This window comes from Lithobates pipiens, unplaced genomic scaffold (genome assembly GCF_037356315.1).
Source record: "Lithobates pipiens isolate NorthernLeopardFrog02 unplaced genomic scaffold, aLitPip1_a1.2 Scaffold_16, whole genome shotgun sequence".
Classification (NCBI taxonomy): Eukaryota; Metazoa; Chordata; class Amphibia; order Anura; family Ranidae; genus Lithobates; species Lithobates pipiens.
Window position 1 is genome coordinate 356,985,118 of NW_027507748.1, and position 25,270 is coordinate 357,010,387.

Consider the following 25,270-nt stretch of genomic DNA (forward strand, 5'->3'; position numbering starts at 1 on the left):
CTCTCAGGTGTTCTGTTGAAAGCACAGAGAGCATCATGAAGACCAAGGAACACACCGGGCAGGTCCGTAATACTGTTGTGGAGAAGTTTAAAGCCGGATTTGGATACAAAAAGATTTCCCAAGCTTTAAACATCCCAAGGAGCACTGTGCAAGCGATCATTTTGAAATGGAAGGAGTATCAGACCACTGCAAATCTACCAAGACCTGGCCGTCCCTCTAAACTTTCAGCTCAGACAAGGAGAAGACTGATCAGAGATGCAGCCAAGAGGCCCATGATCACTCTGGATGAACTGCAGAGAACTACAGCTGAGGTGGGAGAGTCTGTCCATAGGACAACAATCAGTCGTACACTGCACAAATCTGGCCTTTATGGAAGAGTAGCAAGAAGAAAGCCATTTCTCAAAGATATCCATAAAAAGTCTCGTCTAAAGTTTGCCACAAGCCACCTGGGAGACACACCAAACATGTGGAAGAAGGTGCTCTGGTCAGATGAAACCAAAGTCGAACTTTTTGACCATAATGCAAAACGATATGTTTGGCGTAAAAGCAACACAGCTCATCATCCTCAACACACCATCCCCACTGTCAAACATGGTGGTGGCAGCATCATGGTTTGGGCCTGCTTTTCTTCAGCAGGGACAGGGGAGATGGTTAAAATTGAGGGGAAGATGGATGCAGCCAAATACAGGACCATTCTGGATGAAAACCTGTTGGAGTCTGCAAAAGACCTGAAACTGAGACGGAGATTTATCTTCCAACAAGACAATAATCCCAAACATACAGCAAAATCTACAAAGGAATGGTTCACAAATAAATGTATCCAGGTGTTAGAATGGCCAAGTCAAAGTCCAGTCCTGAATCCAATCGAGAATCTGTGGAAAGAGCTGAAAACTGCTGTTCACAAACGCTCTCCATCCAACCTCACTGAGCTCGAGCTGTTTTGCAAGGAAGAATGGGCAAGAATTTCAGTCTCTCGATGTGCAAAACTGACATACCCCAAAACGACTTGCAGCTGTAATCGCAGCAAAAGGTGGCTCTACAAAGTATTAACGCAAGGGGGCCGAATAATTTTGCACGCCCCACTTTTCATTTTTTTATTAGTTAAAAAAGTTTCAAAAATCCAATAGATTTCGTTCCACTTCACAATTGTGTCCCACTTGTTGGTGATTCTTCACAAAAAATAAAAATGTTATATCTTTATGTTTGAAGCCTGAAATGTGGCAAAAGGTTGAAAAGTTCAAGGGGGCCGAATACTTTCGCAAGGCACTGTACACATACTAGGGCCAGTTTAGACAGGATCTAATTAACCTCCCAGCATAATTTTGGAGTGTGGGAGGAAACCAGAGTACCCAGAGGAAACACACACACTTTTGCTGCTAGGTGAAAGTGCTAACCACTACACCACTGTGTGTCTTTCATGGGAGAGTGCATGTGATCAGCACAGTGCCAATCAGCACTGTGCAGACAGAGGGTCAGGGGTCCTGCAGCCTGATAGGACAATTGTGGGAAAATGAAAACTCCTCCTACAAGCTTTACTAGGAACTGATAGTAGTCACAAGACTATTATATACTGCTAATGAGAAAAGGTATTTAGCTGTTTATATTTACTAAAATGATTGCATTTCCATGTTCTGTGTACTGTGGGAGTCCAGATATAGTGAATGCATGGTCTTGGGTTTAGTAATGTTTTAATCACATTCAGTAGGCCCCATTTTGAATAGGAGAGACACTGGTAACTTTCAATAAAAAAACAACATTTGAGTGTGTTTATTTCATTAAAAAAGGCACTAAAATATTGTAGTGACTACATGCACAATATTTAATCACTTTCAGTAGTCCCAATTTTGAATAGGACACACACTAGTTAACTTTTAAAAACACCACCAAAATAATGTAGTGACTATCTGCACAGTATTTCATAATTTTTACTAGGTCACATTTTGAACAGGAGAAATGCTCATCTTCCAGAGAGCAAGCTCAGGAGGCTCAGAGAGCAAGCGCAAGCTGTAGTGAGAGCATCATCCCCTCAGCTGGCTCTGTTACAAAAGGAACCTCGTAGATTGCATCAGTAGTTCAATAGTTGTAGATAGAAACTGCACATTTCATTATGGGATTTGCCCATTACATTACATGGTTTCTTAAAGTTATGTATGCTATTGTAAATGTGACTACAAACACATAGGAAAAAAAAAACACATGAAATATCTATGATAAAAATAAAAATAAAAAAGAGTAGTAAAGCAGAGAAGGCGAGGAAATAGTTTATTAGGGCTGATTAAGATAGCATGTAGGCACTATTTTGGGTTTCAATAAAATAAAAATAAAACACACATACAGTATCTTAGGGGTGTACTCACTTTTGTGGCCAGCGGTTTAGACATTAATGGCTGTGTGTTGAGTTATTTTGAGGGGACAGCAAATTGACACTGTTATACAAGCTGTACACTCACTACTTTACATTGTAGCAAAGTTTCATTTCTTCAGTGTTGTCACATGAAAATATATAATAAAATATTTACAAAAATGTGTGTACTCACTTTTGTGAGAAACTGTATATTATAAAATATATATATATATATATATATATATATATACACACATACACACACATTTTCACTTGTTTTTTTTTATAGATTAGCATATACAAAGTATGTGCAATAAATGACAGATACAATAATATATAATTAAACAGTGCAATGTATAAATAAATATCTATCTGTCTATCTATCTATCTATCTATGCATCTCTCTATCTCTAGCTAGCTATTGCACTCAAACAAACATAAAGAATTTTTTTTTTTGTATTGGACTGCTTCAGTAAACTAGATGCTGATTGGGTGCTCTGCAAATATTGAATAAGGCCGTTATATTTATTCTACAATTTCCTAAATGAATGGTAACTAATGCAATAGAAGTTTGGAAGAACAAGCAAAACAATTTAAGAATGAGAGTGCAGTATCAGCCATAACAGACCTTTTAGCACAATTCCCAGGTTGCCCAAACAGCATTAAATGATTCAAGTTTGTTGTTCAAACTGGCTGAAAGATATTCCATATGTCTTACATCAGGTATTTTTCTGTGCAGACTGAAAAAACAAACGGGTAGATGCTGTCAGTATATGATGAATCAGTAAAGTGACCTTGTCCTTAGGTAATGGGCATCCAAGACAAAAATACAATGGTATATAATATTGCTGGTTATTAGAGTACTTAGGACTAACTTGGTTACTTATAAGAAAGCTCATGCCTGTGTAATATTCTGTATAGAAGTGATTTTATTCTCACCCATTTAACAGCAAGAGCCACTTACTGACTTGTTTTCTATTAGTAAAGGCTGCCTTTATAGAAAATTTTAGATCCAGCTCTCAAACTTTGTGTGTCGGAAATTCCGACAGAAAAAGTCTGATGGAGCCCACACACAATCGTATTTTCCAACAACACGACCCAATCGCACACTTTCTGTCGGAAAGCCCGACCGTGTGTACGGGGCATAAGTGTGGGTTTTATTAAAGCTGCAGCATCCACATATGAAACATTATTTCATTACATTATCATTATAGGTAATTAATTGGTGCATAGTAAATGTTACAAAAACAGTTTTTTTTCCTTGAGTTCTGCATTAAATTCATTACATTAGAGAGGGTTCAAGTGATCTTTTCTTTTACACCAGATGGATTAATTCATTTGTACATCGGCTTTTATCCTGGAGTGCAGCACCTCTTTTTTCTACAACGATTGTATCATTTTTATTATTTATATACAATTTCTTTCTAAGAAGGTAGCAAATCAGTAGCTTTTTACTTTCAGGCTGTTTCCTATAGGTAAGATGAGCCACTTATGTGATGTATTCAGTTGTATTTTTAATCCAAGTGTTAGCTATTGATCTCTGTAAAAAAAAAAAAAAAGTTGTTGTTGCTTACAACTTAAAATCCATATTTTTTGCTAGAACCCCCAAACATTATATATACATATATATGTATATATATATATATATATATGTATATATATATATATATATATATATATATATATATATATATATATATATATATATAATAAAATGGCAATCGTTGCAATATTTTATGCCACACAGTAATTACATAGCAATCTTTCAAACGCAATGTTTTGGGAAAAAAAACACTGTAAAGTTAGCCCATTTTTTTTTTGTATAATGTGAAAAATGATGTTATGCCAAGTAAATAGATACCTAACATGTCATGCTTTAAAATTGCACACACTCATGGAAAGGGAACAAACTACTTAAAAATCTCCATAGGCGATGATTTAAAAATGTCTACAGGTTTAGAGTTACAGATGAGATCTTGTGCGAGAAAAATTGCTCTCCCTCTAACAATTGTGGCGATACCTCACATGTGTGGTTTAAACATTGTTTACATTTGCGGTAGCTTCAGCACGTGAGCACGGAGGGATGGGCCACTTAAAAAAATGTTTTATTATTTATTTTATTTTTTATTTTATTTTTTACACTGTCCCTTTGAAAAAAAATTCAGATCACTTTTAAAGCTGTCAGAAGGTACTCTTTTATGGAGAGATCTGGGGTCTATAAGACCCCAAATCCCTCCTTTACACTTAAAAGTATTCAAAACGCCAAGTTTGGCTTTGAATGCAGTCATTTTTTTTAATTTGGTGCCTTTAAGTCTTCTGTAAATTGGAAGTGATGTCATGACATGGCTTCCAGGTTACTAGATCCGAGACCTGCTTGAAGCCGATTCTGGCTTTGTTCGGGTCTCCAGCCAGCCAGTGGATATGCCAGCTGGTCGCTCGCCAGTGGGACGGGAGAGCCCAGGAGAGTCACTTAAGGCAGCAGGAGGGGGTCAGGGGGATAAGAGCCAAGGAGCTTTTTAGCCGCATCAGTTGTTATCCCAAGAAAGCTTTAAAAAAACGGTATTGGGGTGTTGTGTCCAGCTGCAGGCATCACCCTGGTACAACCCCTTCAGGCTGAGGCACATATTTGCATATGGTTGGCGGGAAGCGGTTAAAGAAACACTATTACAGTGTCCCTTTAAGATAAAGTTATCAAAGTTACATTGTTGAAATCTCCCCTCCACCACCTACTGATGCTCACCTTTACAGGAATCTCCTCCACTCCTTCCTCCTTCCTCCTTTACAACTGGCACCAGAATCCACAGTTTCAGCTGGTATGGCACACTAAGAGCAGTGACATAACTCCTTGGCCTGTCACGTGGCAGTGCTTTGGCCTAGCATTTGGTTGCTAGACCTAAGTCCTGTCACAAGGGAGAAAGGTACAGTCTCTCCTATACCCAAAAGCACCGGGCATTGTTGCCATCTGAAGGAGTGGAAGAGGAGTATTGGCAAGGTGAGTATCAATGGGCCTGGATGCCCCCTTTACAAAGGCGCTGTCACTTTGTTCTAAATGGGCAATAAGTAGCTTACAACTACTATGCAAGCCGTTATCGAGATCTGTACACTTGCACACACCTCACTCAGTATCCCTGTTATCAGTGAGATCTGTGGTCTAGTTTATAACAGCACACATGGGGCCTTAAGCCTGTATATCACACAAGCAAAACACACTGTCTCCAGGCAGTGTGGCTTCGACGTACACTTACAAATGTATGCTACAAAATTGTAATCGCAAATTGTTGAGACATTGTCAATGTTTATTTTTTTTTTGCTGGCTAGATGGTATCAGTGCTAGGATTTTTTTGTACTGTTTGTTGTGTACAGCCTATGCCTCTTAATCACACTCAATGTTTCCCCCTTTAGTATCCCAGGCTGTTTAGGTAAAATTACTAAACAATTTAGTATTTTGCTACATTGAGCTGCAGTGTCTGTTGAATCGGAATTAAACACTACTATATATATATATTTTTTTATATGGGCCCCCATGAGCTTTATGTCATAAATTGCTAGAATACACCACATATTATGGCAGACTTTCCTGTCAAATGAAGCCCTCCAGTGCTGTGCTATCAGCGCTCCAGCTGGCCCCAGGCACTTTTTATTTTATCCCAGTCTTCCTTCCAGCTGCTGAAATTACCAGGCCATGATGATGTCAATTCCACACATGTGCACCGGTGGCACTTCATTACTGTACAGAGCAGTGTCGTAAATGTACTCTGAGCTGCGTATGTGCGGCTTAGTGTATAATACCGCTAACAGGCAAGGAGAAGAAATTCTGACCGAAGAGACCACTATGGTGGTCCTCTCAGTATTTTTTTTTTAAATCAAAAAGTTTAATTCTACTATAAGATTCCCACATATTCCACAATTGATTGCACTAAGCTGCTAAGGTTAGGGTTAAAAAGCACAAAATGATATATTTTTTTTACAATAAAGATCAATATAATTACTTGAGAATATGTATTTAAAGTGGTTGTAAAGGCTAAAGGTATTTTTTACATTCATGCATTCTATGCATGAAGGTAAAAAAAAACTTCTGTGTGCTGCTCCCCCCAGCCCTCCCCAGTACTCGCCTGAACTCCATCTTGATCCAGCTATGTGCACAAGAGCCTTGGCTGTCCCGGGACTCCCCCTCCTCATTGGCTGAGACAGCAGCAGGAGCCATTGGCTGTTAATCACAGCCAGTGAGCCAATGAGGAAAGATCAGGGGTCATCTTATGGACTCACAAAGCAAGGCCCGAGAGATAGCAAATGTCTTGCTATTGAGGGCACTGGTCAAGGAGAAGAGCCAGGAGCACCGGCTGGGGAACTGAGAAGAAGAGGATTGGGGCTGCTCTGTACAAAACCATTGCACAGAACGGGTAAGTATAACATGTTTGTTATAACAAAGCCGAACCTTTATGCCACTTTAAGATGACTGGTGTTATAAAACTTTCACACATCACAATCTAATGTTACAACCCCTTTAAGAAAACTGTAAACATTACAATCTGATTTACTATTTGGGCCAGCCTAGACAGGCAATTATGTTAGTATCCATCAGATAAGTCTATGTTTGGTGGTAGATCTACTAGGAGATTTTACAACCAGTGTTTTTTACTATCTCAAGGAAGATTTATGGTACTTATGTGAACCAGAATATCTTCAGATTCCTGAATTATTTTATCTAAATTGAGTAGATTTCACAGTTAGATTCTAACATGTGTGGTCTTCTTTGAATTTTTTACATCTGCTAAACTTTGCAAGTCCAACTCTAATTCAAAGTAATTTAATAGGATCATTCCAAATGACCTGTTCAACGTATCGGAACATATTTGGTAGTAAAATTAAAAATGTGCGTTGTGGCTTTTTTTGCCTAGTCTGTTTTTTTTCTGTTTAGAATAATTTTTTAGAACTTCCAGTACCCTACTTTGTATGCCTCAAACGGCTGACGTCAGGAGTCCTCACTCAGGACGCGAAGTCTAAATTAAGAAGTCCTTGTGTCTCTCCTTTGATGAAGCACAATTGTCTTTGTTTGTGAAAAAGGTGCTGGAGATAGCAAAGGACACAATGCTGATGTTTGGGAAACTAGACCTACCCTGTACTATTAAATCAATATGATGGAGAGGGGATCAGTGTCAATTACTTGTCCATCATAACATAAGCTCTCCTGATCTTCCTGTATGCAACTGCAAAGGAAGGAAAATATTACTCTGTAATGTTATATTACACGTACAGTAAACTTCCATGATGACAAGCATAAAGTTATATTTTTACAGACATCAAGTCATCACATTCACAATCTACAGACAATCAACTGAGGGCATCACCTAAGATGAAGAGGCTAGTAACATTGATTGAATGCTGTTTCAAAAAAACTTTAACCCTTCTGTTAGGGACATACAGAACTTAGTGGTTGTGGAGTCCTTTTGCCTCTTTCATCTGACATACATCAGAATCTGACTGATTGCAAAGATTGATCAAAAAAAATGGCTGCCTTGAAGCAGACATAGTCTTACTCCTGTTCTCTGTAATAATGGCCATATGCTACTAGAGAGCTGTATTAAAACAATGTGCAGGCAGACATCTATGCATCCTCTGTAGTCCCAGGAACTGCATTATTTCTCATTTGACTTGTTCGATGGACAGAGGCAGCACTCATATTCTTAATACTTTCCCTATTTTTTTGTTTGCTTAATAAATTTTGTATTTAAAGAGAAATTTCACCACCTCCCCCTTGGGGTTACTTTTACCTGCTTTTAATCCCTTCTTATCTGGATTTCTGGGACATCCTGAATTCACTTACTCATTCACACAGCTAATCCAGCGGTGTCCTGCTGTGAATCTGAGGCTGCATGCTGGGTCCTGGGCCATGATCCCCTATCCTGATGCTATCGAGAGCCAGGTGCCTCTATTGGGTTCAGGCAGGCTCCTGATTACACACTGCTGGGTCTTCCCTGTTCAAGCCACAGTGTAAACCAATGTCTTCTGGGATATCTGTTGTAGATATCCAAGGAGACTGCTGGAGTGGGGCTGCTCTAATTCTTGTCTTGTTAAGAATTAAAGGTGGAGGTGAACCAAACCAACAATATGAAAAAGCAAACAAAAAACTGTTGCCATGTTTGCAGGAAGTGCAGGGGAGGATTACTATAATGCAAATGAGGATTTGGAAGTGAAGATTTACATTAGGACCACAGTGCATAAAAAGCACACTAGGTAAAAGTCATAGACAAAACGCAGGACAAAATGCAAAAGGAAATACATTTTCATTGAATTCTGAATTATTATCTGTGGTTGTGAGGAATTAAGGGTTGGTAGGTAAATATGTTAAAGGACTTGTAGACAATATACTGTTTCCCATGCAGATTTTTGATTAATGGAAAGAGAATAGGCAAAGGGAGGGAGTAAGCGAGGGAGTAAAGTAGGTAACAGAAAGAAGGAAAAAAAGGTTGCAAGTTAGCAAGTGTTACCTAGTCTCCCATCCCAGCCCTCAAAAAGGGTAGCATCAAAGTATGACACATGGACATTCAGGACATTGTCAAAAGAGTGAAAGCTCCATTTGGGAAAACTCCAACCAGAAGAACTTCTGTAGTTATATTGAAATGTTTTATTTAGATTTTTAAGGGCTTAGCTTTGTAATGTCTTCTATAGTTGTTAACTTATATTTATTGAATTAAAAAAAAAAAAACATTGTGTCATGGAGGATGGGGCTTTTTAGAGTCTCATGTATCTTTCTTTCTTTTTTTTTTTTGTTACATAAAAATGTAACAGTAAAAGAACAAAGTTTAAAACCTATAGAGTTACACGCAAAAACATACAGAAATGCAGAGCTTGGAATAGGTCAAGTTTGAGTGGTAGTCACTTTCAAGTCCTTCTAGGTTTCAGCTTGATAACAGGATCAAAATTAAAACCAACCGAAGACCCCTTGATTCCCCTCCTGCATCTCTTTAAAGACAGTAACAATAGTATGCTTTATATTAATTATTCTTGATAACATATTGTGCTACTGAACAAAGAAATGTAACTGAGAACTGAGCAGGGCCAAAATATACTGCTAGACAATGAGGTGACCGTGCCCCGGGAAGAAGACTAAAGTTGGATACACACTGTTCGAAAATCGGCTGGCTTTTGTCAAAGATACTTTTTTTTTAATGTTCAACCCACTGAACGAAAAAAAAAACCTTGCGTACCTGGCTTCAGATGGGGGAAAGCGGACTGGAGAAAGCATTTTATTCATGTCTGATTTCTTTTTTTTTGTTGTTGCCAGCCTCTGGACCCCTGTGTAAATTAGTGAAGATATAGGGCCTGCTAAGAAGAAAACCAAGACACTCTTTAGAATAAACCACAAAAATAGATAAATATAAAAAATATGAGATAAATAGCTAATTAGTCAGAAAAACATTTTTACTAACAACCTCTATTTTAAAAGTCTTACCTTCCATACCCTGTTATACAGTAGCAGTTGCACAGGGTGTTTAAATATAACTGCACATAAAATAGGTATCAGAGCTTGACCACCCTATCCAGTGCGTTCTGTAATCGATTAGGTCAGACACATCCCACCTCTTCCTCAGCATCACCTGTGATAATGGATGTGATCATGGCTCACCAATGCCAGCATGAAGTGGTGGAACAGTAAGCACATTCGACTAAGATTTTAAAAAAAAAGGTATTTTAGGTATTTCCAGGTGAAAATCAGCTAGGAAAAAATACCACAGCAAAGTGGTATAATAAAGAGAAAAAAAATGGGAGCCTTCAGTTGGCCTTCAGAACATTTTTCTTTAAATAGTACATTCTAATTTTAAATCTCTGTTGTTTAGTTAAACGGAAAGTATTTATTCATGTATGACTAGGCAAATGAGTGTTAACTAGGGCCCTTGTTAAACTCCAGTTAGTTAGGCTAGCACAACCCTTTTCCAATATACTGTATGTTATCTTGTCAATGTTACATACCTGCTGGTACTTTAATTCATGTATATTTCCGAATACTGTGGTGTGTAACAACTTTTCTGTATGCACCAGGAATTTGTGATGATTGTCGTATTTGGCATGGAGTACGTCATTCGAATCTGGTCGGCTGGGTGCTGCTGCCGATACAGAGGATGGAAGGGGCGTCTAAGATTTGCACGGAAGCCTTTTTGTGTTATTGGTAAGTTCAAAAAGATGCTGAGAAACTAATCAAATTATATATATATATATATATATATATAGATATATATCAAAAAAAAAATCTAATTTCAATATATATAACATCATATGAAGATTTCCAAACTGACCGAACTCATTATTGTTGTAGGTTTGAAGTCTATGTAAACTCTAAATCCGCGTACACATGATTGGATTTTCCAACGGGAAATGTGTGATGACAAGCCGTTGATGGAAAATCCGACCGTTTATACGCTCCATTGGACAATTGTCGAATTTTCCACGGACAAATGTGGGATGGCAGGCTTTAGAATTTTCCATGGACAAATGTTTGTTGTCCAAAGTACAAACACGCATGCTCGGAAGCAAGGACGAACCAAATGTGGTCAGTCTTGTAAACTAGCGGTCGCAATGGAGAATTAACATTCGTGACGTGGCAAATTATGTAATCTCAAAATGCAGCGCACATTCTCTTCTTCTTTAATGGGATAATAATGAAGCTGCTTTGCTGGAGACACTGATGGAGTTATTGCAAATTAACTTTCAAAGGCTTTTTTTTCCTAGTGATATCAAGAATAATATTATTCTGCTTTTTTTTTTTTTGGGCAAGTTACCACATCACCATTAGCCCGTAGTTTTTTAAGATCAAAGATACAACTATGTTTGTGTCCCTTGTCAATTTTACATTGTATTTTTAACCTTCCTAGCGGTAATCCCGAGTCTGGCTCGGTTGGGATTTTACTAACACGAGCGGTAACCCCGAGCCAGACTCGGGATCGCATCGCTGGATGCAGGGAGGACACAGGGAGAGTTACCTACCTTGTCCCCTGGATCCAGCGATGTCCTCCGCGCTGTGTGATCGAGCTGTCCTCCGCTCAATTCACACAGTGCCCGAGTGCCGCCGAGCTCCGTTCCCTGCGATGTTACGGCGCACGGGAGCGGAGATCAGTGGCAAATTAACAAAAGACACAAAACACACACAGCACTGTAATCTTACAGATTACAGTACTGTATTAAAAAATTACACACCCCCTTTGTCCCTAGTGGTCTGTGCAGTGCCCTGCATGTACTTTTATATTATAAATACTGTTTTTTTCTGCCTGAAATTCGGAGATTGCCCATAGCAACCAAAAAGTGTCCCTTTTTCAGTGTTTTAGGATTTGATTACATTATTGAATAATTTTTATTATTCTTTATTATATTATAAACTTTATCATACCCGGGATGTCTAATGCCGCGTACACACGAGCGGACTGTATGGCCTACTTAGTCCGTTGAAACACATTTCAGCGGACAATCCGCTCGTGTGTGGGCTTCAGCGGACTTTTTCAGCGTGCAGTCCGGCGTACTAAGAATTTCGTTTTTTTCTAAATTCTGTCTGTCGTACTCGCATTTTGGCGGACAATCTGGCCGTGTGTATGCCAGTCCGCCGTACTTTTGAAATGAGCGGACTTTTCCCGCTCCCCCTCTTCGGTTCTTCTGCCGGGCCACCGCGCCTTCTTATAGCTCTTTTACAGACGGTGGCCCGGTCTTCTGTCGCCGCCGCCGCCTTCCGTTCTTCTTCTTCTTCTTCTTCTTCTTCTCCTTCTTCTCCAGGAGATGTTGACTCAACGTTCTCTCCGGCCACAATGCCAGGGACGCGCTGCGCGGCCACTTATATAGGGACAAGGGGCGGTTGTGACATGGCTTTATGTCACATGGGTTGGTCACATGGGTTGATGTCACATGGGGACTGTGACATCGTAAGGGACGGGGTCACCATGTGACACCAACCCATGTGACATAAAGCCATGTGACACCGCCTATTGTCCCTATATAAGTGGCCGCGCAGCGCGTTCCCTACATTTCAAAAGTAGGGCGGATAGTACGGCGGACTTAGTACGCCGTATTAGTCCGCTCAAAAAGTGCCGTGTGTGGGCAAGTAGCCCGTTCGGAAAGTCCGACGGACAGTCTGGCGGAAAGTACAGACTAAGTACGCCATACAGTCAGCTCGTGTGTACGCGGCATAATAGACTCTGGTTTGAACAGATTTAAGAGAGTTATTCCTAAGATTAACAGGACTACAATATAAAACGCCAAATTTCCATGCAAAATAATTGTACCGCTTTCAGCACCTAAAACCAGAATGAATCATACCGCCCAGGGAGGTTAAAATGTAACTGTCTACTCCCAAACTGTCATTTGAAGTAAAATACATAGCCAAGTATTATTCTACACAATTTTTTTATTGTGCATTAAAGAGGAAGTAAACCCTGATGAGTTTACTTCCTCTTTCATTCCCTGCAAAGGCAAAGCATAATGGACTACTATGCATCGCATAGTAGTCCATTATGTGTCACTTACCTGACACAGGAGCCAGCGAAGTCGCCGCTGTCCCTTGTAGTCCGCCGCATCCATCTTCTTGGTGGGGTCTCGCAGCTCCGCAGCTGTCATTCGGCGAAGCCGCGATGACGTCACTCCCGCGCATGCGCACGGGAGCCGACACGCGCGGCAGCTCCGTCGTTGAGAATGCCACGCTCAGTGCGTCTGCGTGCCGCTGGCTATGGCGCATGCGCCGTAGACAGCAGTGCCTGTTTTCGGGCAAATATCTCCTAAACCATACAGGTTTAGGAGATATTTCTTGGACCTACAGGTAAGCCTTAATCTAGGCTTACCTGTAGGTCAAAGTGGTTTGTAAGGGTTTACAACCACTTTAAAAAAAGAAAACAAATAAAATTAGACATACTATCTGCCAATAGAAGTGCATCCTATGCATCCAAAAATATAGAAAATATACCAAATCAAATCATTATTCAACCAAAAAATGTTATAAAAGCCTTGTGCATGGGTCCTGCTTCTTAATATAGGGGGTCAACAGTGCCAAAAGTTGGTGAAATCAGGGGTCCGTCATCTGGAGATAATTCTGAAAATCATCTGGATTATTCTCCTGGAGCTCCCTCAGCAAAAGCATGTGACATAACTGGTCACGATTAATAACGCAACTAATTTTTGGTCCAAGAAATCCTCCTCCTCCTGTTCCTGGACTGGACTTGGGTCAAATCGATAACTCCAAGGCCAATAATAAATAACACATTATCTCTTCTGATTCCGCAACATGGCTGGTTGACGAATGGCCATTCAGAAATGAACTCAAAAGCACAAAATGAAAAGTGCGAATCAGCACTCACCAAACTTCTACTAACACAAAATTAGTAGAAGGAACCCAAATTTGTATGCAAGACAAGTTATTGGCCAATGCCCTTTGGACAAAAGTCCAAGGCTTTGTCTGTGGAAAATCCGATTTTGTGTACGAGGCTTAAGGCCTCATGCACATGGGCTGTTTGGTCTGTCAATCTCAAATTTCTGTTCAGTCCAGCTTGCAGCATCTTGTCAAAATCTAAGACGGCATATGTGGCAATATAATTTGGAAATATATGGCAGCTATGTTCAGGGCATACATTTCTAAATGCATATGGCATAGGATTTGACATGTCGTTTTGCATGCCATTGCCTGCAATGGCCCCTCCTTAACCGTTGTGACGCCGCCTTTGTGGCGCCGCATCAATTCCCAAAAGTAGTTTCTGCACTACTTTTGGCAACTTCGGGGGCGATTTCAATAGACAATCAGATTATTTCTGGCAGTGGATTCGAACCAAACTCTTTACATCAGATTTGAGTGTAAGTACCATAGATTCTAAGCCAGGTGGTTTTCTTTGTAACACCAGCTGAGTACAAATTTTTATTGGTTAGTTAACCTGTAATCTAATGATGACACATTAGAGCAGTATATAGATGATTGTGGTGACTAGTTTCAATAGGTAATGACTAAGTGCTAACATTTGCACGGAACGCGTCTACCTCTTTGTCCCCTGCTCCATCTGTCAACCACTTGTTATATGATGCTTCAATAAAAGGATTTTTGGAAGTGCAGCCACCCAGAATAATTTCTTTATGAAATCATTATAGTCGACTAAAATCGAATGGGATTAATTACGTTGTAATGCATTATTGAAGCATTTCTCTACAATTTCCACACTCCTTATATACTCCTGGGGTGAAAAATTTAATAGGTTATTATTTATGGTATTAAGGTTTGAACATGACACAGACTTAAGCCCCGTACACACGAGCGGACATTTCAACATCCAAAGTCCGACGGACTGAGTCCGTCAGACTATTCGATCGTGTGTGGGCTGCAACGGACTTTTGACTCGCCAAAGTCCGAAGGACTTTAGAATATGGAACATGCTTCAAATTTTTCCGAAGGAACTCCGCCGGACCCGGTCCCTTCGAAAAATTCGCTCGTGTGTATGCTATTCCGACGGACTAAAACCGATGCTAGGGCAGCTATTGGCTACTGGCTATGAACTTCCTTATTCGAATCCAGTCGTACGTCATCACGTTCGAATCCGTCGGAGTTTAGTGTGATTGTGTGTGGCCAAGTCCGCTCAGCCGAAAAGTCCGTCAGAACTCCGTCGGAACTCCGGCAGAACTCCGACGGAACTCCTTCGGAAGTCTGTCGGACATAAGTCCTCTCGTGTGTACGGGGCTTTAGTCATTCATAAGATCTTTAAGGTAAACCAAGTTTCGTTACAAGAATATTGCTTTTTTGACAGAAGTGTAACGTTAAAAAAAAAAAAAACTCTTTGCATGGTGATGCCACCATGCAATGCACATTTACATGAATTTGTCTGCTTTAAGAAAATGTATAATGTTCGGAGGGTGTTTATGTAATCTTCAGGCCGAAATAGATTTTTTTAAGCATGGGTGCAAAAACAGCTCTGGCAGTAAAAAGGGTTAATCCTGCACAGATCAGACAGTGTACTACTCTCCGGTAGTGGACAATCTGAGAAGCCTAGTGACAAGGAGCAGGTTTCCTTCAGGGGGCCTCTATAGATCAGTATGAAGTATGAGTGAGTATGAGTGAGTGGCAGTGTGTGAGAAGGTTAACCACACAGCCAAGCTACTGCCATCCTAATAGAACAGTGATGGCGAACCTTGGCAACCCAGATGTTTTGGAACTACACTTCCCATGATGCTTATGCACTCTGCAGTGTAATGGAGCATCATGAGAAATGTAGTTCCAAAACATCTGGGGTGCCAAGGTTTGCCATCATTGTAGTCTAACTTTCTGCTGACAGCCTCCTATCTACAAATGCGGGGCTCCATCCAGAGGAAGCAGGAGCTCTGTGGAAACCAGAAGTTCTGAGGGTAAACATCCCTGCCTCACATTTTTGTTTAGTTTTCATTCGTTAACAAAAACAGAATTGATTTTTGTCATAGTTTTCTTCAGTGGACGAAAATGTGGTGTACTTTTTGTTATTGTAAAAATGCAGCTGCCGAAAATTATGATGAATACATTTTCATTGACTAAATTAACACTGGTTATAAGCCCTGTCCAAATTCTCTGTGTGAACTACAGAACACTTCTCTCTGTGTTATGGAAAGGTGAGATGGGAGGTGTTCTGAAGTCCTAGCACACTTGCCGTCCTAGAGTGACATGGCTATTCCGCCATAGATACAGTACAGTAAGTAAGTACTGTCATGCTAGAACAGGATGTGTGTGCCTTTCAAGATCACTGGATTTAAATAAAGATAACATAAAAAGACTTAAAACTGAACACTAATACAACCAACAGATCTACAGACTAGTAAACTGTAATACAGTATCTCACAAAAGTGAGTACACCCCTCACATTTTTGTAAATATTTTATTATATCTTTTCATGTGACAACACTGAAGAAATTACACTTTGCTACGATGTAAAGTAGTGAGTGTACAGCTTGTATAACAATGTAAATTTGCTGTCCCCTCAAAATAACTCAGCACTTAGCCATTACTGTCTAAACTGCTGGCAACAAAAGTGAGTACACCCCTAAGTGAAAATTTCCAAATTGGGCCCAAAGTGTCAATATTTTGTGTGGCCACCATTATTTTCCAGCACTGCCTTAACCCTCTTGGGCGTGGAGTTCACCAGAGCTTCACAGGTTGCCACTGGAGTTCGCTTCCATTCCTCCATGATGACATCACAGAGCTGATGGATGTTAGAGACCTTGCGCTCCTCCACCTTCTGTTGGAATGCCCCACTGATGCTCAATAGGGTTTAGGTCTGGAGACATGATTAGCTAGTCCACCACCTTTACCCTAAGCTTCTTTAGCAGGGCAGCAGTCCTCTTGGAGGTACATTTGGAGTCATTATAATATTGGAATACTGCCCTGCGGCCCAGTCTCCGAAGGGTATGTCACAGTACATGTTGGCATCCATGGTTCTCTCAATGAACTGTAGCTCCCCAGTGCCGGCAGCACTCATGCAGCCCCAGACAATGACACTCCCACCACCATGCTTGACTGTAAGCAAGACACACTTGTCTTTCTACTTCTCGCCTGGTTGCCACCACACACGCTAAACACCATCTGAATCAAATAAGTTTATCTTGGTCTCATCAGACCACAGGACATGGTTCCAGTAATCCATGCTCTTAGTCTGCTTGTCTTCAGCAAACTATTTGCAGGCTTTCTTGTGCTTTGGAAGAGGCTTCATTCTGGGGCAACAGCCATGCAGACCAATTTGATGCAGTGTGCGGCGTATGGTCTGAGCACTGACAGGCTGACTCCCCACCCCTTCAACCTCTGCAGCAATGCTGGCAGTGCTCATACGTTTATTTCCCAAAGACAACCTCTAGATATGACACTGAGCACTAAACTTCTTTGGTTGACCATGGCGATCCCTGTTCTGAGTGGAACTTGTACTCTGTATGGTCTTGGCCACCGTGCTGCAGCTCAGTTTCAGGGTCTTTGCAATCTTCTTATAGCCTATGCAACAATTCTTTTTTTCAGATCCTCAGAGAGTTCTTTGCCATGAGGTGCCATGTTGAACTTCCAGTGACCAGTATGAAAGAGTGAGAGCGATAACACCAAATTTAACACACCTGCTACCCATTCACACCTGAGACCTTGTATCACTAACGAGCCACATGACACCGGGAAGACAAAAAAGGCTAAATGGACCGAATTTGGACATTTTCACTTAGGCGTTTACTCACTTTTGTTGCTAGCAGTTTAGACATTAATGGCTGTGTGTTGTTTTATTTTGAGGGGACAGCAAATTTACACTGTTATACAAGCTGTACACTCACTACTTTACATTGTAGCAAAGTGTAATTTCTTCAGTGTTGTCACATGAAAAGATATAGTAAAATATTTACAAAAAGTGAGGGGTGTACTCACTTTTGTGAGATACTGTATATCGGATTTTTGTTCCTGGGTTTAGATACATTTTAAATGTATATTTGCTTGTAAGTTGGCTGGTCTTTTCTTATTTTTTTCCTATTTTTCCCCCTCCATTGTTACTCCCTGTCTACAGATGTTACAAGTCCTCTGGGACACAGCCTTTTTTCCTCCCTCCATCTCACCCCCGTCAGTATAACAGCTGCACAGTGGGGTTTTGTCTCCCCTTGTAAGGGAGCAGGAAGGTTTGAAGAGATGTTTAACTGGGAGATATTGCAGAGCCAGCATTGTCATGGCTACTAGATAGATTGTTTGAGGTGAAATAAGACTGTTCAGCAAGTTTTTACACAAAGAACGTCACAATTTCTTTATATCATGAGAGAAAAATACCATAGAGCAATGCCCTCATGCTGCACAACCAAAATACGGAGAATTCAGGTGAATATGCAGCAGAAATACAAAACCTGTGCTGTATTCTATATGCATTTTCATTAAATTTGCGAGCAGTTGCAGTCATTAAATAAAGTAGTAATCTTTTAATGACAGAAAAGAATGGCACATTTATTATTCAGATGGGTACAATTAAATTATACAACTCGTTATACAGTATCATAGTTATTCATACAGTGGTGTGAAAAAGTGTTTGCCCCCTTCCTCATTTCCTGTTCCTTTGCATGTTTGTCACACTTAAGTGTTTCGGAACATCAAACCAATTTAAACAATAGTCAAGGACAACACAAGTAAACACAAAATGCAATTTGTAAATGAAGGTGTTAATTATTAAAGGTGAAAAAAAATCCAAACCATCATGGCCCTGTGTGAAAAAGTGATTGCCCCCCTTGTTAAAACATACTATAACTGTGGCTGTCCACACCTGAGTTCAATTTCTCTAGCCACACCCAGGTCTGATTATTGCCACACCTGTTCACAATCAAGGCATCACTTAAATAGGAGCTGCTTGACACAGAAAGGTCCACCAGAAGATCCTTAAAAGGTACACATCATGCCGAGACCCAAAGAAATTCAGGAACAATTGAGAAAGAAAGTAATTGAGATCTATCAGTCTGGAAAGGGTTATAAAGCCATTTCCAAAGCTTTGGGAATCCAGCAAACCACAGTGAGAGCCATTATCCACAAATGGCGAAGATATGGAACAGTGGTGAACCTTCCCAGGAGTGGCCGGCCGCCCAAAATTACCCCAAGAGCGCAGCGACGACTCATCCAAGAGGTCACAAAAGACCCCACAACAACGTCCAAGGAACTGCAGGCCTCACTTGCCTCAGTTAAGGTCAGCGTTCATGCCTCCACCATCAGGAAAAGACTGGGCAAAAATGGCCTGCATGGCAGAGTTCCAAGGAGAAAACCACTGCTGAGCAAAAAGAACATCAAAGCTCGTCTCAATTTCTCCACAACACATCTTGATGATCCCCAAGACTTTTGGGACAACATTCTGTGGACCGATGAGACAAAAGTGGAACTCTTTGGAAGGTGTGTGTCCAAGTATATCTGGCGTAGAAGGAACACTGCATTTCATAAAAAGAACATTATACCAACAGTAAAATATGGTGGTGGTAGTGTGATGGTCTGGGGCTGTTTTGCTGCTTCAGGACCTGGAAGACTTGCCGTGATAAAAGGAACTATGAATTCTGCTATCTACCAAGAGATCCTGAAGGAGAATGTCCGACCATCTGTTCGTGTACTCAAGCTGAAACGAACTTGGGTTCTGCAGCAGGACAATGATCCTAAACACACCAGCAAGTCCACCACCGAATGGCTGAAGAAAAACAAAATGAAGACTTTGGAGTGGCCTAGCCAAAGTCCTGACCTGAATCCTATTGAGATGTTGTGGTATGACCTTAAAAAGGCCGTTCATGCTCGAAAACCCTCTAATGTAACTGAATTAGGACAATTCTGCAAAGATGAGTGGGCCAAAATTCCTCCAGGACGCTGTAAAAGCCTCATTGCACGTTATCGCAAACGCTTGGTTGCAGTTGTTGCTGCTAAGGGTGGCCCAACCAGTTATTAGGTTTAGGGGGCAATCACTTTTTCACACAGGGCCATGATGGTTTGGATTTTTTTTCACCTTTAATAATAAACACCTTCATTTACAAATTGCATTTTGTGTTTACTTGTGTTGTCCTTGACTATTGTTTAAATTGGTTTGATGTTCCGAAACACTTAAGTGTGACAAACATGCAAAGGAACAGGAAATGAGGAAGGGGGCAAACACTTTTTCACACCACTGTATATGGGAACATGTAGAATGCTCAGGCATTTACAGTAAAGCAGTGAACTTAAAGAGGAAGTAAACCCTGATGGGTTTTACTTCTTTCTTTTTCCCCTGCAAAGTAAAAGCATAATGGGCTACTATGCATAGCAGACTAGCCCATTATGTTGCACTTACCTGCAAACGAAGCCCACAATGTCTGCAAGGTCCCCGCTGGTGGCTGCGTCCTTCTTCACCCCTCTTCCTTCTGGGGCCGTGGACTCTGAAACTGTGACTAGCCAGAGTCGCATGATGTCACTCCCACGCATGCGCGTGGTTGCCAACAGTCACGCTACGGGCGTGTCATGTGTGCATGCACCGATGATGACGGCGGAAGCATATATGGTAACTATCTCCTAAATCGTGCAGGTTTAGAAGATATTTCTAATACCTACAGATGAGCCTTATTATAGGCTTACCTGTAGGGAAAAGTGGTGTGTTAGGGTTTACAACCAATTTAACCAGAAAGCTTTGGGCACAAATCATTTGCCTTGCAATACCCATACACTACTGAACTACTGAAGTTGAACTAAAGTCTAAAATTAAAGACAGACTCTTTATTGCAGTAGAGACATGCAATGACTTTTCAGCAATAAAATAAACCTAACTGCCTGTTCACAGTGTTCTGTAGAATGGACACAGTTCAGTGCATGCACAGCTCAGTTTATATTCCAAGACAGTGAGTGTGCCACGTAAGTAATCCAAGTATTAATACACTCCAATCTTATTTAAACATATACTGTGCAATCTCCGTACACATATAATATTGTATATAAATAGTGGTGTAAACCTTCAATCCATTCCAAAATGTGCTAATATCCAATTTCCTTTTGAGTTAGGTATGTTGGATATTAGCACAACACATTTTGGAATGGATATACACTATTCATACATTATTATATGTGTATGGCAATTGCACAGTATATGTTTAAATAAGATTGGAGTGTATTAATACTTGGATTATCCTTTGCGGTTTTCAATCTAAGTTTTCTTTTCACATTTAAATTCATATAATTACTGGGGGAGGTTGCACTGCATTTTTATTTATTTTTGCATAGTTTTTTTTTGAGGCGTTTTAGTTTTATTTTAGTTTTTTGTTTTTTTTTAACTCCACTATATCTGATCCTCATTAGAGACGAACCGTCAGACTCTTGGGGGGGGGGGTGCTGATATAAGGAGACTGTGATATAATGGGTTCCTTTAAAGAGAGGGGGGTAATATTAGAACACACTTATCTAATGTCGGTGCTGCTATAAGGAGAGTTCCCTTTATTTAATAGAGATCTCTAAGGGGGGTGCTGACTGCTGATATAATGGATCACCAGCAGTCAGCACCCTCTCTACACAGACACTCTCATTAGTCCCCTTATACCCCCTTATATCAGCACCCCCCCCCAGAGACCTCTATTAGATCAGGGAACCCCCCCACCCCCCATCAGTGTCCCCTGCCACTAAAGACTGCCTTACAGAGAGCCATTTTGAGCCAGAAAATGTGGGAACCGGAGTTTGGGGGGGGGGGGCGGAGCAAAGCTGCGCTACTGTAGTGCTATTTTCCTTCCTTCCATTGTGTGGGGGGGGGGGGGGGCTTGGGGAGAAGGCAAAGTAGAGGCAGATGCTGCATCGCTGTGTCCAGTGTGTCGGCAAGACACAGGAATCAGGGGGTAGTTGACAAATGCGGGTAGCTGACGGGGGGTAGCTGACAGAGGGGGGGTCGCTGACAGAGAGGGGGGTAGCTGACAAAGGAAGGGTAGCTGACAGAGAGGGGGGCTAACAGAGGGGGGGGGCTGACAGAGAGGGGCTAGCTGACAGCGAGGGGGGTGGCTGACAGAGAGGGGGGTAACTGACAGAGAGGAAGGTAGCTGATAGAGGGTGTTGCTGACAGAGAGGGGGTAGCTGACAGAGAGGAGGGGTTGCTGATAGTGAGGGGAGTGGCTGAAATAGAGGGGGGTGCCTGACAGAGAGGGGGTAGCTGACAGAGGGGGGGGTAGCTGACAAAGGCAGGTAGCTGATGGGGGGATAGCTGAGTGGGGGGTAGCAGACAGAGAGGGGCAGAAGGGGGGTAGCTGCCAGAGAGGGGGGTGGCTGACAGAGAGGAGGTGACTGACAGAGGGGCGTGAGAGGGCAGATGAGAAAGAGACCTCAGCGAGGAGTCACACAGTGCATGCCAGGCAGGGAGGTGGGACTCCGGGTGGCCGCGAAATGTGACTAGCTCCACACTGACCCATTCAGCCAATCACAGGGCACCCATCGCTGAGCTGGGCTCGGAGAGCTCAGGTAGTATGTGTGTGACAGTGTAACATTGATGGCAGGCACAGGAATCAGGACGCGCCGCTCTAGATGTTGCGGCCGGTGCCACTAGTCACAGGATGGCTGAACTGTTGCTATGTATGTCCTGACTTCAGACGGATTGAAACCATGACACATGTTTCAAAACCAGGACTGTCCGGGTCACAACTGGACAGGTGGCTACCCTAGCGGTGACAGATGTTTTACTGCATTGTAAGATGTCGGTCACTGCAAGGACACACAGAAAATAATTGCTTCCTATGTGTCCCATTCACACTTTAACACAGCCTACGCCTGAGCTGCAGTGTGCTGTGTACCATGCCAAATTGCATAGTAATGTTCACTTCATTGACATGAACACTTCAAATAAAGTTTGTGGAACACAAAACAAAAAAAGGGAGCTTTGTGATGCGCTGTATTGTGCACCACACTGCCCCCAGAGCAGTAAGGCACTCTGGCAGCTCTACATTCCCATGTGAATTCCTGCTGTGCTGCCCGGTTCCTAACTTAGGCATTGGGGACCTCAGGTCTAGAGGACTTGTTAAAGCACTTTTACTTACCTGATCCAACAGTCCTGTAAGCTCCTCTATGCTGCTGAAATTGATGACATCAGAGGACCTAAGACCCCTGGTCTCAGGTCCTCTGACCCCCCGGTTTCAGGTCCTGAACCCCCCCCCCCCCGGTCTCAGGTCCTCTGACCGGGGTTCTAAGGTCCTCTGATGTCATCAATTTCAATGTAGGGACCACAGCCCTGCATTGAATGTGAGGACGCAGAGGAACAATCCACCGCTGGAGCATAGGAGAGCGCCATCTGCTGGAGAAGCAGAGTATCAGGTAAGTAAAACGGCTTTTTCAGCCTCTAGACATAAACAAGCTGATAACCCTTGGAGTGTGGGGGTGCTTTTTAGGTTTCCTGAATTTAGGGTTAAAGGCTTGCCAAACTTGCTGGGTTAGTTGCCACTGCCAATTGAGATGGTTTGCATGCATCATACAGGTAACAACTGTGAGTTAGAATACAGGTTGAGAGAACAACAATACGGCGGCTTTTTTTTCACAATTTTTTTTTCACTTGCTTGCATTAATCAGGAAAACTGGTTGGTTGAATCAGACAATTCACTTAAGGTGTGCAGTCTTTAGACCAGTTACCTTGAAAATGGCACATGAGATGGAGTAAGGATCGTTTGTCCCCGCAGGGCTCTTCACATGATCACACACAGCATTTAAATATGCTGAAAGCAGCTTTTTTTTTTTAGTCCGTTGTGCATAGCTACTTTCGGTGTTGTGGAAAAATATTTTAGTATTCATTGACCATGTTCTTTTACACGATACAGTCAATATTTGCTCTGGTTGAATTGACAGCATTTTGTGGATTCTACGAAACCTTTATGACTTTGATAAATAGTTTACATAAGTATTAAACATTCATATGCTTTTCTCGTAGAAATATTTTGTGTCTGTAACTGAACTCTAGCACATCCCAGTTACACCATAAGGCTTGGTTTCCACTATTGCGACCCCAAAGTCGCGCAATTTACAGTGCGACTTTGCAATGCAATTTTTGATGCGATGTCATGCGACTGGTGAGAACCATGGGAGAACAGGTTGCACTGAAGTCGGAACAAAGTAGTACAAAAACCTTTTTTGGAGTCGCTGCGACTTGAGTCGCACCAATTAGAACGGGGACCATTGAAATACATGGATTTTGACTTGTCATGCAACTTCACGTGTCAGCAATGCAACGCAGTAGTGGAAACAGAGCCTAATGATCAGTGTCTGAATTAGGATGAAAATATTTGTAAACTATAGTAACCCATAATGTTTTTTTTTTTTAGTACATTTTAGCAAAGAAACGTACATATTGCTCTTATACACCTTTTGTAAAATGTATATGTTCTGGGCTTGTGATCTCAACTGACCATGGAGCTGTTTTTTAAAATGAAAGATTTATCTGTAAAACTCCTAATTTTTATCTATTTGCAAAATTACCATTTCTTTTGATTGCACAACAACCACAGAAGCCGTAGGGGTTGATTAACTAGAGCCAAATAGGCTGTTCACTTTGCAAGGATAGTTGCACTATTCGAGTGCAGTTGCTCCAGAGCTTAGTAAATGAGGTGAAGCGTTGTATTCACTTTTCCACAGAGCTTAACCGCTTCAGCCCCGGAAAATTTTACCCCCTTCCTGACCAGAGCACTTTTTACAGTTTGGCACTGCGTCGCTTTAATTGACAATTGCACGGTCGATTGACAATGTACCCAAACTAAATTTGCGTCCTTTTTTTCTCACAAATAGAGCTTTCTTTTGGTGGTATTTGATCACCTCTGCGGTTTTTATTTTTTGCGCTATAAACAAAAAAAGCGACAATTTTGAAAGAAAAACAATATGCTTGACTTTTTGCTATAATAAATATCCCCAAAACCTTTTTTAAAAAACAAATTTCTTCATCAGTTTAGACCAATATATATTCTTCTACATATTTTTGGTAAAAAAAAAATCACAATAAGCATATATTGATTAGTTGGCGCAAAAGTTATAGTGCCTGCAAACTATGGGAAAGATTTATGGCATTTTTATTATTTTATTTTTTTACTACTAATGCCGGTGATCTGCAATTTTTAGCAGTTCTGCAACATTGCAACAGAGAGATCAATGACCTTTGACACTTTTTTGGGACCATTGGCATTTATACAATGATCAGTGCTATAAAAATGCACTGATTACTGTGTAAATGTCACTGACAGGGAAGGGGCTAACACTAGGCGGCAATCAAGGCATTAATCGTGTGTTCCCTCACTGTGTTCTAACTGTATGGGGATAGGATTGACTACCAGAGGAGCCATATTGTTTTTCCTACTTAAATTAACCCAATTGTGTTAAGTAATCACAAAATAAAGAGAACCTACCTACCCAAGAGGCATAAACTAGCTCCAACCTCCACCAAACACAAGATGGAATAAAACTAAAGAGGTCTGAATATCTCCCAGATATACTACAAGGGGCGTTCA

The 25,270-nt window shown here is 41.2% G+C and overlaps 1 protein-coding gene across 3 annotated transcripts in view; it reads left to right on the forward strand.

Annotated features, from left to right (window-relative positions):
- The window catches only part of KCNQ4 (potassium voltage-gated channel subfamily Q member 4), a 288,300-nt gene that overhangs the window by 160,392 nt on the left and 102,638 nt on the right, over nucleotides 1-25,270 (forward strand). For all 3 annotated transcript variants that reach the window (XM_077481942.1, XM_077481941.1, XM_077481943.1), the window contains exon 3: nucleotides 10,385-10,511. In XM_077481942.1, coding sequence (XP_077338068.1) covers nucleotides 10,385-10,511 — 127 coding nt within the window. The remainder of the gene's footprint in view (nucleotides 1-10,384; nucleotides 10,512-25,270) is intronic.